The 15,388-nt window shown below is 27.3% G+C and overlaps 5 protein-coding genes across 5 annotated transcripts, besides 12 other annotated features; 2 read left to right on the forward strand and 3 right to left on the reverse strand.

Moving 5' to 3' along the window:
- Nucleotides 1–110: 110 nt before the first annotated feature.
- Nucleotides 111–4,642, reverse strand: CMU_002670 (E1-E2 ATPase family protein; the record flags this gene model as incomplete). Its single annotated transcript, XM_002142752.1, has 2 exons — nucleotides 111–2,392; nucleotides 2,467–4,642. 2 exons carry the CDS (start codon nucleotides 4,640–4,642, stop codon nucleotides 111–113), a joined length of 4,458 nt encoding a protein of 1,485 aa, XP_002142788.1.
- Nucleotides 4,643–5,216: 574 nt separating this feature from the next.
- On the forward strand, nucleotides 5,217–7,769 carry CMU_002680 (uncharacterized protein; the record flags this gene model as incomplete). Its single annotated transcript, XM_002142753.1, has 1 exon — nucleotides 5,217–7,769. The coding sequence occupies one exon, from the start codon at nucleotides 5,217–5,219 to the stop codon at nucleotides 7,767–7,769; it is 2,553 nt and encodes an 850-aa protein (XP_002142789.1).
- Nucleotides 7,770–7,869: 100 nt separating this feature from the next.
- Nucleotides 7,870–7,936: a sequence feature (AT_rich).
- A 40-nt stretch (nucleotides 7,937–7,976) lies between these two features.
- Nucleotides 7,977–7,998: a sequence feature (AT_rich).
- A 52-nt stretch (nucleotides 7,999–8,050) lies between these two features.
- Nucleotides 8,051–8,074: a sequence feature (AT_rich).
- A 47-nt stretch (nucleotides 8,075–8,121) lies between these two features.
- Nucleotides 8,122–9,552, reverse strand: CMU_002690 (uncharacterized protein; the record flags this gene model as incomplete). The annotated part of the gene is made up of 3 exons (XM_002142754.1): nucleotides 8,122–9,315; nucleotides 9,373–9,451; nucleotides 9,518–9,552. The coding sequence occupies 3 exons, from the start codon at nucleotides 9,550–9,552 to the stop codon at nucleotides 8,122–8,124; spliced, it is 1,308 nt and encodes a 435-aa protein (XP_002142790.1).
- A 206-nt stretch (nucleotides 9,553–9,758) lies between these two features.
- CMU_002700 (uncharacterized protein) lies at nucleotides 9,759–11,036 on the reverse strand (the record flags this gene model as incomplete). Its single annotated transcript, XM_002142755.1, has 1 exon — nucleotides 9,759–11,036. One exon carries the CDS (start codon nucleotides 11,034–11,036, stop codon nucleotides 9,759–9,761), a length of 1,278 nt encoding a protein of 425 aa, XP_002142791.1.
- Nucleotides 10,677–10,699: a sequence feature (AT_rich).
- A 225-nt stretch (nucleotides 11,037–11,261) lies between the features above and the next one.
- Nucleotides 11,262–11,302: a sequence feature (AT_rich).
- Nucleotides 11,303–11,681: 379 nt separating this feature from the next.
- On the forward strand, nucleotides 11,682–15,101 carry CMU_002710 (DEAD/DEAH box helicase family protein; the record flags this gene model as incomplete). The annotated part of the gene is made up of 1 exon (XM_002142756.1): nucleotides 11,682–15,101. The coding sequence occupies one exon, from the start codon at nucleotides 11,682–11,684 to the stop codon at nucleotides 15,099–15,101; it is 3,420 nt and encodes a 1,139-aa protein (XP_002142792.1).
- Nucleotides 12,671–12,714: a sequence feature (AT_rich).
- Nucleotides 13,070–13,097: a sequence feature (AT_rich).
- Nucleotides 13,358–13,380: a sequence feature (AT_rich).
- Nucleotides 13,889–13,944: a sequence feature (AT_rich).
- Nucleotides 14,623–14,696: a sequence feature (AT_rich).
- Nucleotides 14,752–14,793: a sequence feature (AT_rich).
- Nucleotides 15,094–15,125: a sequence feature (AT_rich).
- Nucleotides 15,126–15,388: the final 263 nt, after the last annotated feature.

A 15,388-nucleotide genomic window follows, 5' to 3' on the forward strand; every position in this document is an offset into this window, starting at 1 on the left:
ATTAACTTTACAATAATCAAATTCCACCTCATATCTAGAGTTAAGTATTTCCTCTAAGAATAACACTTAAGTATATTTAGTAACTAATGAGTCCAATTACTTAAGAATATCTAATTGTACCTTCTCAAAGTAGACTTTTGCCCCTTTCTTACATAGGAACTAATTAGCCAATATGCCAGAGTCATACATAGAATACTTGCATAGTTCCAAAAGAGGAATTCAAACTTCCAGCTAATAGGGAATATATTGTGATTCCCTGGACCTTGAAACTTACCACCAGTTAATTTTAATGAAGATATTTGGTCTATATAATTTGAACAATTAACCCTAAACAAACATGTTATACTATTGGGACCTGATAATAATAAGAACCACAATATAATATGACACAGTAATACCCATAATATCAAATACTTATTTCTAGTAACTCTTTCCCTAAACCTTCCACCAAAAGAAAGTATTATTGCAACAAAAGAGAGTTGAAAACACATCCAAAGAGAGGTCGATGATGCTTCATAATTATCTTGTCGTCTATACCATTCATGAACAGGGATTGAAATATTATAAGAATATGAAAAAACCATCCAAGGCATTGAAAATAATCTTCGTATCATATTAAAGAAAAAGAATAGATTTATACTTAATAAACAAAGGAAAGATAAGAGTGTTCTTGACCCCAAAAATGCTCCAGTTGGACGATATGCTTGTAGATGCCTTTTTGGTTTTGATCTAATCATAAATAGAAGTGAAGGGAAAACAATGAAGCTATCTATATATACATAAGTCATAACTGGGAGATTTGCCTGTGCGATTGCAAATAAAATGTTTTTAAATATAGAATAATAGGTGCCCTGAGATGCTATAAACATAAACAAGGCAAATGTAGTTACCATGGCAGCCCTACCTTCTCGAATAAGATCCAATATATTCAATAAATGTTCTTCATTTAGATTAAATGAAGCAAATACAAGTGTCATTGGAGATAAAGTTTGTATATTATCCAAATTACAAGAATTGACAGTTCTTGTTTTTACATTATTTAGACTTAGTTGATCTTTACCATTAGGTATATTTCCTATGATTGCAATACCGACATGAGCTGATTTCAATGCAGGCCAGTCATTAATTCCATCTCCAACCATACCAGTAATGATACCTCGTTCAATATACTTCTGGACAATAGCTAATTTTTGATCTGGAGTCACTCTTGCAAAAATTTTTATGCGTTCAAAAATTCTATCGTATAAATTATTTATATGTCGAGAAGTGACCTCATTATCTAAAATGTAAGTTGATTCTAATTTATACCTGAGTAGATCTTGATATTTTTCAGATGCCAATATTATTAAAGCTTTAGAAGTTACCACAAGCGCATCATAATCAGAGGATTCATAAATATCAATAGGATCTATCCGTTCCTCATTTCCAGTATTCCCAGTATACCATACAATTTCCTGCTCCTCTTGTGATGAAATAGATGAAATGACATCTCCAATTGCTACTGACGATCCGGGTGAAATAATACCAACTTTCCTAGCAACAGATAATGCAGTATAGGCAGAATCACCTGTGACCATTATTGGTGTGATTCCTGCAGTCTTTATTCCTTGAATAAGGGTTGTTGCAGAAGGTCTTAATTCATTTAGAAATAATAAATATCCAAGAAATGACAGTCCAGATTCTAAAATGCGTCGTGAGATATTAAATTTTGTCTTATATTTAAGGAAATTTATTATATTTTGTTCAGTAATCTCTCTATATGCAAGACCCATTACATAATAGCCTAAATGGCTATAAATATTTATTTCTTCAGAGCTCAAAACTTCTTTATGCTTAATTATTTGTGATAATGCTTCTAGTGAACCTTTACAGAACACAAAGTAGCGATTTTCTAATCTCATATGCACTACTACAGACATACAAGCATAACGCCAATCGAAATTATTTATTTTAACAACTTCTATTGGAAAATCTTCATTATCTAATGGTTTTTCCAAGCAGCTATAACCACTTGGTTTTATAAATCTTCTGTTATTCCTTATTTTTAGTTCAGCATTAGTACTCATAAAAAGAGCTTTGTCAATATCATTTCCATAATATTGGATCTTATTATCAGATGTTTCATAGTATGAAAGGGTATGGCAACAGGTAATACCTAAGAGAAAAATACTATCAAAGCTAAGAGAGCTAACTGAAATAGCTTGAGGTATCTTCATATACATTTTAGACAAATTAGGAATAACTTCATGTCTAATTAAAGGATCCTCTTCATCAAATGATATGGTAGAAGATTCCCAACTTTGTTCTGGATGAACTTTTATATCGAAAGAATCTTTATCTAATTTACTGATTCCACCCTCATTTGAATTATTGTTATTTATATTTGAATCATCTAAAAAGTTTTCGGTTTGAAATAATAATAGTTCAGTATTTATTTCAAGTTCATTATATTTTTTTGTATGTCACCATCATATTCTTTTTTTAGTAAATATATCCCAGATTTTTGTTGAATTTTTGCTAAATCTATAGAATCAATTGAATCATGGTACTCTTCAGAAATTAATTGTGAGTTGTTCCATTTTGGGGATGAATATAATTCATATTTTAAAGAAAATGGGACAACCCCCATTAAAGTCATCTTACTGTTAGTTAAGGTTCCTGTTTTGTCAAAACAAATAACTTTTAACTTCCCAGCAAAGGGAATTCTAGATGGAACTGTGCTTGTAAGACCATGAATTTTATCCAAACGCTTTACGCTTCTATCTAAGGAAGATTGAATACATGCTGGAGCCCATATAGGAAGAAGCTGAATAAAAGTTCCAACTGCAAAAAAAAAAGACCCTAACTTCCAACCAAGAATATAATTTTGATATAATATAAGGCAGCAGGCAGTAAACATAGAAATAAACCAGAAGGATACAAAGTTACGGATATACCCAACATGAGAAAACAAAGAATCTTGTGAACTTTCAGATTCATCTCCATATAAAATTTTGTATAATAATTGTCCATGAGTTGAATATATTCCAGTTTTAAATACTACTCCTAAAGCACTTCCATTATAATTATGAGAGGCTAAAGAGTTTATTATTTCAGTACCTGTGTATATAGGCTCAGGTAGTGATGAGTAAAGTGAGGACTTAGATTGATTATTAGTCTTATTCTTTTTTATAGATATAGATGAGTTACTTTGAACTTTTGTATTATTATTGTTATAACTTCTTAAACTTTCTTTTGAATTAGAATATACTGAAATTCCTTCTTGAGTTCCCAAACCTTCATTACATAGTAGAAAGTTGTCATTTAATATATCTTTTTTATTATATTCAGTCAAAGTATCAATATCTGTATCACTGGGACTGTCTGAAAAGTCCAAATTTATGGGAGTTTTTATCGTAGGGGATGTCTCACCACTCATATAGGTTTCATTAACTAATACATATCCTGATATTACATATATATCACAAGGAGCAACAAATCCATTTGGTAACAAAATAAGATCTCCTGGAACTAATTCATTTGAAGGAATAACTTTGTAAACTCCATCACGTTTAACTTCTACAGGTCTATATACAAAATTTTGAAGAGCTCTTTGTATACTTTCTCTATTTTTTTGAATAATCTTTAACGTCCCTAGTATAGTTGAAGTAATCATACAAGCCCACAAAAATGACCATAAATAAAAACGTAAAAATACACCTTGCCATAAACTCCCTAAACGTAGGATATTTATAGGATGTAGTAACTCCTTACATAAAACCTCTAATCTACTAGGCATTTCTAAATTGATATCATTACTTCCAACTTGATGTAGTAATGTTTGTGCCTCTTTGCTTGATAATCCTCCATTTGCTATTCCATATTGAACAAGTTCTGTAAAATCCCAATCTTGATCAAATCGGACAAATTCATTTCTAGTCTCAACATAGCAATAAGTTACCTGATGGTGACAAAGATATCGAGTTCCATCAGGATGTACACATACTGGAAGTAGAGGAAGTTTTACAGATTTAAGATAACTTAATTCTTTTTCTGTGGATTGAGTACATTTAGACTTGGAATTTAGATTCTGATTAAAACTGGTCACATCGCCTTTTAAGGATTTTAGTCTGTCTAATCCTCTTAAACTGTTAATCCAGTGAATAAAAAACCAAATATCTGAATCTTTCGGTGCTGATTTAATATATGAACAAGTTCTTAAAGAATCTCTGAGCATAAAAAATGAATTAAATTGAGGTTCTGCAAAGTAACGAATAAAAGCTAAAATTAAACCTGAGCAATATAATATTATGTAAGCTTGAGCTCTTTCTGGCCAATAAGGTAGTATATCTGCACTTGATGCACAAATTACATTCCATACAACTATGCACAGTAATACTTGACTCAATACCAGGAGAATCATATATATTTGTTTCAAAACCATTCCAATATAGCAGGTCTTATAACCAATTAGTGGACTCTGAAAGGATATAAATCCTGCATCTTCATTTAAATTAGAGATTTGAGAGTTAACTAAAACATTATAAACTTCCCGATATACGCTCCAAAGTAATAATATACTGAAATAAACTCCAATTGCAATTATAAATTTAAGGGCAGACCCTAAAGTTATTAAGGAATATGACGGAATACACCAATTCATCTATTTTGCAATTTTTTTCGACTTTTTCTTTTTGTCTCCCTCACTTCTACTTTAAATAAAAAGTCTAGATCAGCTCTTTTTCTTGAATACAACTAAGTAATAAATCTAGTAGCAACAAAAATGCTTAGATAAAAGATTTTGATATTCTTAGTTTAATATTTCTTTATTTCTTAAAATATTTGTGGGCTAATCACCTTATCTACTTTAATACCTATTTTACTAAAGTTATTCCTATAATGAGCGCCAAAAAAAGCGCCAGTGATGTGTGAAACAGGTGCAAAGTTGCATCATTTTGAGTATTTAAAACTTTAAAACTTTACCTACTACTATTTAAAAAAAAGAAGATATGCGAATATATTCAAAGTAGTACAAGTTAATCCCTTTAAATTTATTACATAAATTACTTAAGTTGGTCGGATTTATCGAGGTACCTTCTGATTATAAGGTAGAATAAATTTATTTGGGGTTACTATTTCAAAGAAAAATAATAATCTTATTTTAGAGTAATAGATATGTAATATTTAATTTGAAGAGCAAAAAGGATATATATAAAGAACGTTTCTTGTATCCTATAATGAACTGGAATGGAGATAGAAATAGGATAAGAGTTTCAAGATCTTTGAATTGTTATAATGAAAATATACTCTCTAATATAATACGTTCTAGAAAACTTGAAGTTACAGATGATATCTCAGAAATAATAAGAACTAGTAAGGAGCTAAAGAATAGGGTAGATAAAATAAAAGTAAGGAGATTACTAAACAGTTTTTTTCAAATAGTTCTTCTAAGTAAAACATTTAAACAATATGTAAAAAGGTGGAAATTACAGAAAAGAATAAAAAGACAGCAAAATATTTATTCAAGTGAACAGAAAGAAATAAGAGATGAAGTACTTCATATAAGACAATTTCAGTTACCTTTTTTTTCCCATCAGAAAAAAAAGGAGTTAGATGAGCATAAAGAGCCTTTTAGATCAAGGAGTAGGTCTGTGTCTACAACTACTCCTATTCCTAAAGAAGGTGTTGTAGAAAGGTGGTTGATAAAAAATCGTTTGAAAAGAAGTAAGATAGAAAATAAAGAGATTATTCAAAAATATAGACAAGAACAGGAACACAAGATAGAAGATTATTTAAAAAAGTGGTTAAAAGGTAGAAATAAAAGAGTACTCTTAGATATAAACAAAACTGAACTAGATAATTCACTGGATTCAACAACAAAGTTAGTTCCAATTCTATCTTTATCACCACCATATTTAGATTCAAATGAAAATGAAACTAAGAAGATACGTATTGATGATAAGACTTTTGTGAAACCAATTATAAAATTACCATTAAATACATCGAAAATGTGTTCAAATTATAAAAATTGGAACTACTATTGTTTTGAACTACACAAAATTCGAAGTAGGCAATTTATTTGGTATCATATATTTGAAAAGGTTGAAAAAAGACGTTATTTAAGAAATCAATATTATGAGCTTATATCTGTGAAATTATTATCCATATTTAAAGCTCCAACTTCTTTACCTAAAAAAGAAATGAGTCCTATATTAGAAACTGGAGGAAAAAAGAGTGTAACAATTTTACATGATATATCTTGGACATCAGAGCAACCTAATGAAGATTTGATTTTGGAATCTCTTAAAAAAATGATTCCAAAAGAGTTGGGAAATTTACAAGGATATAATTCCCAATATAATGAATTCTCAAGTAAATCGGATCATAACATGAAAAGTATTGAACAAGAGGAACCTAGTAAAGTAATATTGAATCCTATAAAAAATACTGATGTTACTAAATATCCATGTACTAAGATGATATTTCCTAAAGAAAAGAATGACCAAACTCAAAAGATAAAAGTAGTTAAAAGCATATCGAAGTTGAATATCAAGGTAAATAAATCAGATATTGAATTGAAAACTAAGGAAGTAAAGAGAGAAAAGCCATCTTTTACAATAGAAAGGCTAATACATGCGGAATCTAATAATTTATTAGTATCTGATAATCAAACTGAAGAGCAAAAAGAGAAATCAAATAGTTTAAATAAAGGAAGTATTTGTAAAGTAACTAAATTAAGAAAAAATAAAATTACTCTAATGAATATTTATCTGGACACAATTAGAATTCAAAAGGGTTGTTTGAGTTATTCGCATAAGTTACTTCGCAAATGCAGAACACCAAAAATATATGACAATAAGAAGATTTGTTTTGGAAAATTTAGAGTATTACCTAAATCAAATATCAACAGATATAATAATATTACTTATGCAGGAAAGCGATATGTTATTAGATCAACAAATAGATTTGGACCCTTAAAAAAGTATGGAGTTAGTAGTTTTAAAAGATATTCAAGATATATTACTATAAATGAAAAAAGAAAAAGTGATTATTTAAGTCTTAAACTTTTTTTAAAAGATAAAAAAGATGAATATATGAGTTATTTTCTTCAAGAATGTGAAAAGTATGTAAGAGCTCTACATAAACATCATGAACTCATATCAATTTTTCAACTAGTTATAAGCAAATATAATATGAGTGAACTTGGTCAAATGATGAAGTATACATTACAAGGTAAACTATCACATCTGGAAAGATGTGTCGATGAAGTATTTGGGGAACTCTTGGTTAATGGAGATCTTTGTATAGAAACTGAACAAGAAAATGATTTTGGTGATTTATCAGCTGAATACAAGCTTCAAGATAAAATCCGAAGACTTCGTTATATCTTAAATGAAGAATATAAGGTAATCCATAATAAAATAACTACTAAATTACCAAAGTATGAGATGGGAGTAAAAGATGAAACAAAGAGTTTATGGGATAAGTTGTCAGGAAAGTTGGGAGGTATTTCGGTTATATCAAACATTTCAACTGACAATTCTGAAGCTTTTGGTAAAGCCTCACAATTCGTATATGAAAATGAGGATGAAATATTTAGGCAAATATATTATGGTAGTACCCTTATGGAAGAAAATTTAGAGCCTGTTTTAGAAGATAATTCAATGACTTCAAGGGAATTATCTAAAATAAAAATACATTCCTTGAGATTTAATAATAACAGATCTTGTATTTTATTCAATGGAATGCTTTCACCCTGGATAAAACTTGCAATTATGCAAAAACCTTAGTAAAGATCTAATGTTAATTAATTTTTGAATATATAAGGTATAGTTGGAAATTCCTGGGCAAATCATACATAATTACTAGTTATTTCTGACTATAGTATACAAATTATTATAATATTTAAAGAGATAATAATTCAAAAATATAATTAATCTTATAAATAAGAATATATCACTAGGTTAATATATACATGAATACTTGTCTATTAATGCTATTATATATTATAAATAATTAGATCCCAACTAACAATTTTTAATTAGTAAGAATATAGGAAATTTAAATTCAGAATTTTAAAATATTTAATATTTAAGCTTTTTTTGTTGTCTTATAATTGTATATCTAGAAAAAAAATTCCATTCATTTTAGAGCACTGCAAAGTAGCTTACCAATAGATGAAATTGGGACATTTTCGTTTTTTTTTAATTCCCCCACAAAAATATTAAACATTGCAATTTCTTCTTGGCTGAGCTTAGTATTGCAACTATTCTCAGAAAGTTCAATTTCTTGAAATGTCTTGAATCCATATCCACCCTTAGAATTTAAGCAAAGTTCTAATGGACCATCTGAAAATAAAGATTCATTTGAAATTTCCTTAATATTTTCTGTATTTAATAATTTCAATTCTGGAGGATAATCAAAATTAGGATCTAGAAATATATCCAAACAAGGAGATGGATCAATCTTTAGATATAACTTATAGCTATTAGGTGTACTAAAATTATCCCCATTTATTTCATTTAATTCAATGTAATCATTAACTTTAACTATACTCAATAAATTTAAAACTTCTAGTTCACCTTCTATATCTTCGTTCTCATCTCCTTCAATTACTTCCTTCTCATATTTATTACAATCATTTGTACAAGATAGTCTTCCAATCCACTTAGCAATACTATTTCTCCTATTTAATTGGTTGAAATTTTCATTTGAGGCTCCATAATTAGATGATCTACTCAATCTTGAATTAATATGGGCCTCTACTTGGGTTTCTTGACATGTTGCTTCTGTCTTCCTGAGTAAAATTTCATTTTCTAATCTTTGATTCTTTTGCCTACAAGAACTCCATTGTAATTCTAATTCCTTAATCTCATCATTAATTTTATTTTCTTCTCTACTTTGTTTCTCAATTTCACTCAATAATCCATCTCCAATTTTTTGTAAATTACGGATATCATCTACAGATCCAGTCTTACTAATGTCACTAAAATTTTCATCCTGTTGTCTTGCCCCCTCTTCAATTATAAATGGTATATTCGACGTTTTTTGAACAAATTCATGTCTCAATATCTTATAATCCTCAACTAATATACTGATTTCAGTTAGTATATCCTCTATTATCTTATTTAGCTGAGTTCTACTATAATCAATATCTCTATTTAGCTTCCTTAATTGCCCCTCAATATCCTGACGCCTTTCAGATAAATTATCTTCCAATTTTAAAAGTTCCTGACCATTTGATAATTCATCAACATTAGTACTAGATAAATGTGACAATGCAGATACACATTCTAATGCATGACAACATGCTCCCTTCCATCTTCTCTTACGATTCTAAATAATAATATCAATAATAAATCACAAAAGTACTAAATAATTTTATAAACATACCTCTACATCATTACAATTAGTTAAAATTTCCGAGAAATCTAATCTAGGATTATTTAAGGGATTTGATTTTTGTAAAGTTCTAAAAAAGATATTCCCTAGTTTTTCAATACAATATCACCATAATTAAAAAGTATAATAAACTCACCTATGGATCTCAGACAACGACTCAGAGATTACCATTTTCAAGATAGCTATATCCAAAAATAGAAATTAAGGCAATATCTTCAACTTGTAAATTTGTGGGGAAACGAGCGCTAAAAATGGCGCGTGAGTCATTTAAAATTACTTAAAATATTGTAACAAAGCTACATTGCATTAGTAGATTATAAAAGAACAAGATTAATAAATTTTATGTACTAATAATTTTTAGAAATATCAAAATAACTTCAGAAATCCTCAAACTTAACTAGTTTCATTGGGATACTATCAGTTAATATAATTGACTCAATAATAGTAGACCCTGAATAAATTAAACTACTAGAGTTTCCAATCATCTTAAAAGTTTTCTGAGCATCTTGAATAATATCTTGGGGACTTAATATAGTTAAAACATTATCTAGAACTTTTTTTCCATGAGTATTGATGTTTATAGGGAAAGTATTATTAGATTCAATATCATGGTAATCATGATCTATATTTAAGCTAGATTTCTCTGTTATAAATTTAGATGTATAATTATCTTTATTATAAATGTAACGAGTAGATATAAAGTCTTTATATGAAAATGCAAAGCCATAGATTATAGCAAATATACTCATCTCCAAAGTAAGTAGCCAATTATTTATAAATAAAGCTTTTATAGGTTCTAATGGAAGAATATTAACTGTAGATAATAAAGAGATAATTAAAGATTGCCAAGAATTAACAAAGACAATAAGTTTGATACATAGGAACTTGAGTATAGGTTTCATTGGTCTTAACTTCTCATATACTGATATATATAACAAAAATAATGAGTATATTGTTAATGAAACAGAAACACCATTCAAAAATGCAAGATATGGAAATCCAGTATCTAATGAAAAAGAACCTGCACCATATTTACCAATACTTTCAAGATATAAAGCTGAAAGCGCAACAGTAGGTTTAATTATCACAAATTGTAATACACCCAATTTAATAAATGTATAAAAGCGTATAACTTCTTTATAATATCTGCAACAATTACAGCAAGGAATTACATCATTACATTTACTTATCAATGTATTCTTATTTTCACGACAGCAATGATTATTACCATTACATAATTTATTGATTTGCTTTTTGTAAGTATAATCAGGTAAGTGTTCACTAGTATAATCTAGTATATTAATTAAATAAAAAATATGATGATGAGGGAATATATTGACAAGGTAACCTCTTTCTTCTAAGCTCTTTATAACAGCATTATCACCATCTAGGAAATAAATTAATAATTTGAGAAATGAAAATAATACATAGGCTTCATAGCAATCTCTAATAATATTCAATATAACAGCATGAGACGGTGAAATAAATGAAATATGAGATAAAATTGCATATACAGGAATCATTGAGAGAATACGACAAATATAAAGCTGAAATTTTGGACGTTGTAAATGAGTATATTGCTGTCCTATGTTATATACCGAAATTAATAGCGTAAAAAGAGTTGAGAGGTTTGCTATAAGTATATACCAGCTCATTGTAGCTTTTGAAAGCAAAAGAAATTCATAAATAAAAATTGATGGTTCAATACTACTGAGAATGACCAAGTTAGGTAAGTTCAACTCTTTTAGGAGTTGGTAAATTTGGACACTTTCGTACTTTAGTACATGAAATTTATATTGGGCGGCCAAATCACGTTCTGTATCAAAGTGATATTTTTGTGGAGTTGTTTAATAATATAAAACTACAAAACCTTATCCTTCTATTAATTAAAATATATTAATATAAACATTTTTTAAAATAACTTGATGTTTTTCGGAAGATATCTTTTTTTTAAGTTGTGATTGTATCCCAAGATCCTTGCAATTTTGCACCCTCTTAAGGTCTCGGCACATTGATATTTTAAATCTTTATAATAAGTACTTAAAAATTGATAATAAATTCCTTAAATCTAATTTAGTTGATTATAATGATTCATTTTTAATATAAAGAATCTTATGATCACATATGCGGTGTATATAAATTATAGTAGTGAGGAGCTCATCCTCTCTTGTGTAATAGAATACATTATTGATTTTGATAGATAACCTTACAAATAAGGAAGTGAAATTTATGAGATAATTCTTAAGGAAAATTTATATTCAGGATATGATTGTAATGAGTTGTATAGAGACAAGGATTTAATGCATACTTTACTTGAATTTGATACTGAACAAGCCTTTAAATTAGATGTAAATACAAATAATTCAAATAATCTGAATAATATGACTTTTAATAATGAAACAAACCTTGAAATATCTAAAAATAATAATTTTCGATATGGTTTAGATTTTTTAGATTTGGATTTTCGATTAATTGATCATTATACTAAGAAGGGATTAACAAAATTGTATCCTTGGCAATATGAGTGTATTACTCAGCCAGGGGTACTACAAGGTAAAAATTTAATATACTCTGCACCTACAAGTGGAGGTAAGACTCTAGTTAGTGAGCTACTAATGTTTAGAACAGTTACTAAAAGGCGGAGAAGTGCCCTTGTAATTTTACCATTTGTATCCTTAGTATCAGAGAAATGTAAAAATTATTATGATGCTGGTATAACTTGTAATTTATCTGTACATGAATTTCATTATGGAAGTAAAACTTCTTTGTCTGAGTCATTTGATATAGGAGTGGCTACTATTGAGAAGGCAAACTCATTAATTAATGCATATATTGAACGTGAAATACTTTTTGATAGGCTTGGTATAATTATAATAGATGAATTACATTTACTTGGAGATGAACAAAGAGGTTACATATTGGAAGTTATATTAACAAAGATTAGATTATTATCGCGTATAAATAAAGATATTTTGAACAACTCAAATTATATACAAATTGTTGGTATGAGTGCTACATTACCTAATCTTTCATCTATTGGATATTGGTTAGATGCAGTTGTATACCAAACAAATTTTCGTCCTGTACCATTAAGAGAATATATTGTAATTGATGGCATAATTTATCAAAAACCTATGTATGAGGAATCCAATAAGTTTGATATTTTGGATAATGAACATGATATTATTAATAATATAGAGATAAATGATGATAATATACTAAATTTATTAGATAATCAATATTCTATAGATAAAATATCAAAATCTATGAATTTTTCATTTGAAGATTCATTAAATATAAATAATAAAATAAATAATAATTTATGTTTATTAAGTACATGGAATAAACAGAATTTAAGATCTGAAAGTAATTTAAATAGTATTGAAATTGATGAAGAATTAATAAATAATTCTAAATGGAAATATCCTATAGTAGATATGAAAGATTTATTGTTATTAGCTTGGGAAGCTTTAAGTAAGGGTGACAGTGTACTAGTTTTTTGTCCTTCTAAATATTCAGTTGAAACAACAGCTTTATTTTATACAAGATGTTTATCTAAAAAAGTTTATGATAATATAGATATAACCAAAATAAGTAGGATAAATTTAATTAATAATGATATGATCAAACGTATAGAGTATGAGAGATTACAGTTAATCAAAGAGTTACAAAAATATCATAAGAAATCAAAAAATACAAATATTAATATTTTATATGAGTGTATAAGTAAGGGAATAGCATATCATCACTCTGGATTATCTCATACTGAAAGGAATATAGTAGAAAAAGGTTATAGGAATGGTAGTATCCTTCTATTAACAGCTACATCTACATTAGCTGCAGGAGTTAATTTACCATCTAAAAGAGTTATATTTCGCGGAATTAGTATTGGTAAATCATTTCTTACATCAGCAGAATATAAACAAATGTCTGGGAGAGCTGGAAGAGCTGGACAAAGAGGAATTTATGGTGAGAGTTTTATATTAATAAATTATAAAACTGAGGAATTTTCAAAAACTTTAGAATTGATGACAAGTGATCTTTTGCCTTTAAAAAGTACATTTATAACTAATATTAATGGTTTAGCAAGATTAATATTAGAACTGATTACAAGTTTATCTTCAAATATTGCACAATTTACAAATAATATTTATAACTATACTCATATTAGAGTTAATTTACTTGAAATGTTAAAAGAATGTATTCTTATGCCATTTCAAATTCAATCCAAAAATTACATTCATGATCTATTTTCAAAAGTTTTATCTTTGTTATTAAATAATAGAATGATTGTAAAATATAATAGTGAATCTTTTAAATTTGGTTTTACTCTTGATTATATGTGTACAGATTTAGGAAGAGCAGTAGCAACAGCAGGTTTATCACCATCTAATGGTTATGAATTATATTTAGAATTAAAAAAAGCTAATTCTCAATTTTTAATTGAAAGTCCAATATTTTTAACATATATGGTAACTCCTTTTCCACCAAATAATGAATCTATTTCTATAAATAATAATAAAACACAAAATACTTATTCATATTCTTATTATAATATTAATTGGCCAAATCTATATGAAATATTATGTAGGAGTACATTAAAAGAACATTATTCAATTAAAAAATTAGGATTTGATATACAAATAGTTGGTCATGTTTCTCAAAAAGGTGAAACCAATTTACCTTGCCAATTAAAGGATAAGCAAAGGTACAGACGTTACCAACGTTTTTATGCATCTTTATTATTATCATCACTTATACGCGGAGTTCCTATAAAACAAATTATAAATTGTTTTCAAGGAGTTACAAATAGTGATATTCAACAACTTCTTACTAGTACTATAACTATGTCCAATTCTTGTATCATATTTTGTCGAAAATTAAATTGGTGGAGCTTAGGATTAATATTTCAAAATCATCTTCAAAAAATTCAAAATCTTATTTTTATTCATCCAGAAATTTCACTTTCTATAATTCCAAATTCTTATATAGCTGTAAAAAAACTTTGTAAAACTATTAAAGGAATGTCACAAATTGGGGCCATAGAATTAATTAATAATTTGGGAATCAAAACATTTAAACAATTCATTATAGTACCTAGAAATGTATTAATTCATTCTATTCATACATATTTATATTCATCATTACCCCAATATCTCAATTTTATTGAGAATTTTGTTGATATTATTCTTAATCAAAGTTATTATCAAAATATTAGATTACCAAGTTATAATTCTCATGATTTTTTATATAAAAAACATAAATTTCAACATTTATTTGAATATCAAAAAGATAATATGAATATTAATTTTTATGATGATAAGGCAGATCAGATAATTAAAGATGAATTGTTATCAAATTTTGAAATAGAAAAAAATTTTGATTATAATATTGATATTAATAATAATAAATCTTCTATTATTAATGAAAATACTCATCAAATAGTGGATGAGCTTGATAAAATACTTATTGAAGATTTAGATAATGTAAATTTATTAAACATATCACGAAATAATACAGTAACAAATATGGATATTAATATCAATAGCTCAATAAATAATCACAAACTTAATAGCTTAGAGTATCCAAATGATTCTTATTTAGAAGATTATTTACAGTTATTAGATTCATCAATATTTGATATTGATGAGTTACAGAATACAACAGATATATTTGAGTGGGAAGAAAGGATCACTTTATGGTCAACTCCACTTAAATAAAATATATGTATTAATTTATTAATAGATCTTATAAAACTAATCTTAATTTACTACTCTACTTAATTTAAGATTTATGAAAGAAAAGGAAGAAAAAAGAAAAGTGGAAAGTACTTATTTATAGGATCCCTAGTTTTATTTTCTTTTTCCATATCTAAATCTATGTTACTTGCATTGCTAATAAATGATTAGTAAGGTTAATACTTATGGTAATAAATTGTATATATAAGATAAATAAGACAATCATACTTCTATATTTTAGAATCCTTAAATATAACAAATGTATTTAA

The sequence above is a fragment of the Cryptosporidium muris genome, genomic scaffold (genome assembly GCF_000006515.1).
Source record: "Cryptosporidium muris RN66 scf_1106632353993 genomic scaffold, whole genome shotgun sequence".
Classification (NCBI taxonomy): domain Eukaryota; phylum Apicomplexa; class Conoidasida; order Eucoccidiorida; family Cryptosporidiidae; genus Cryptosporidium; species Cryptosporidium muris.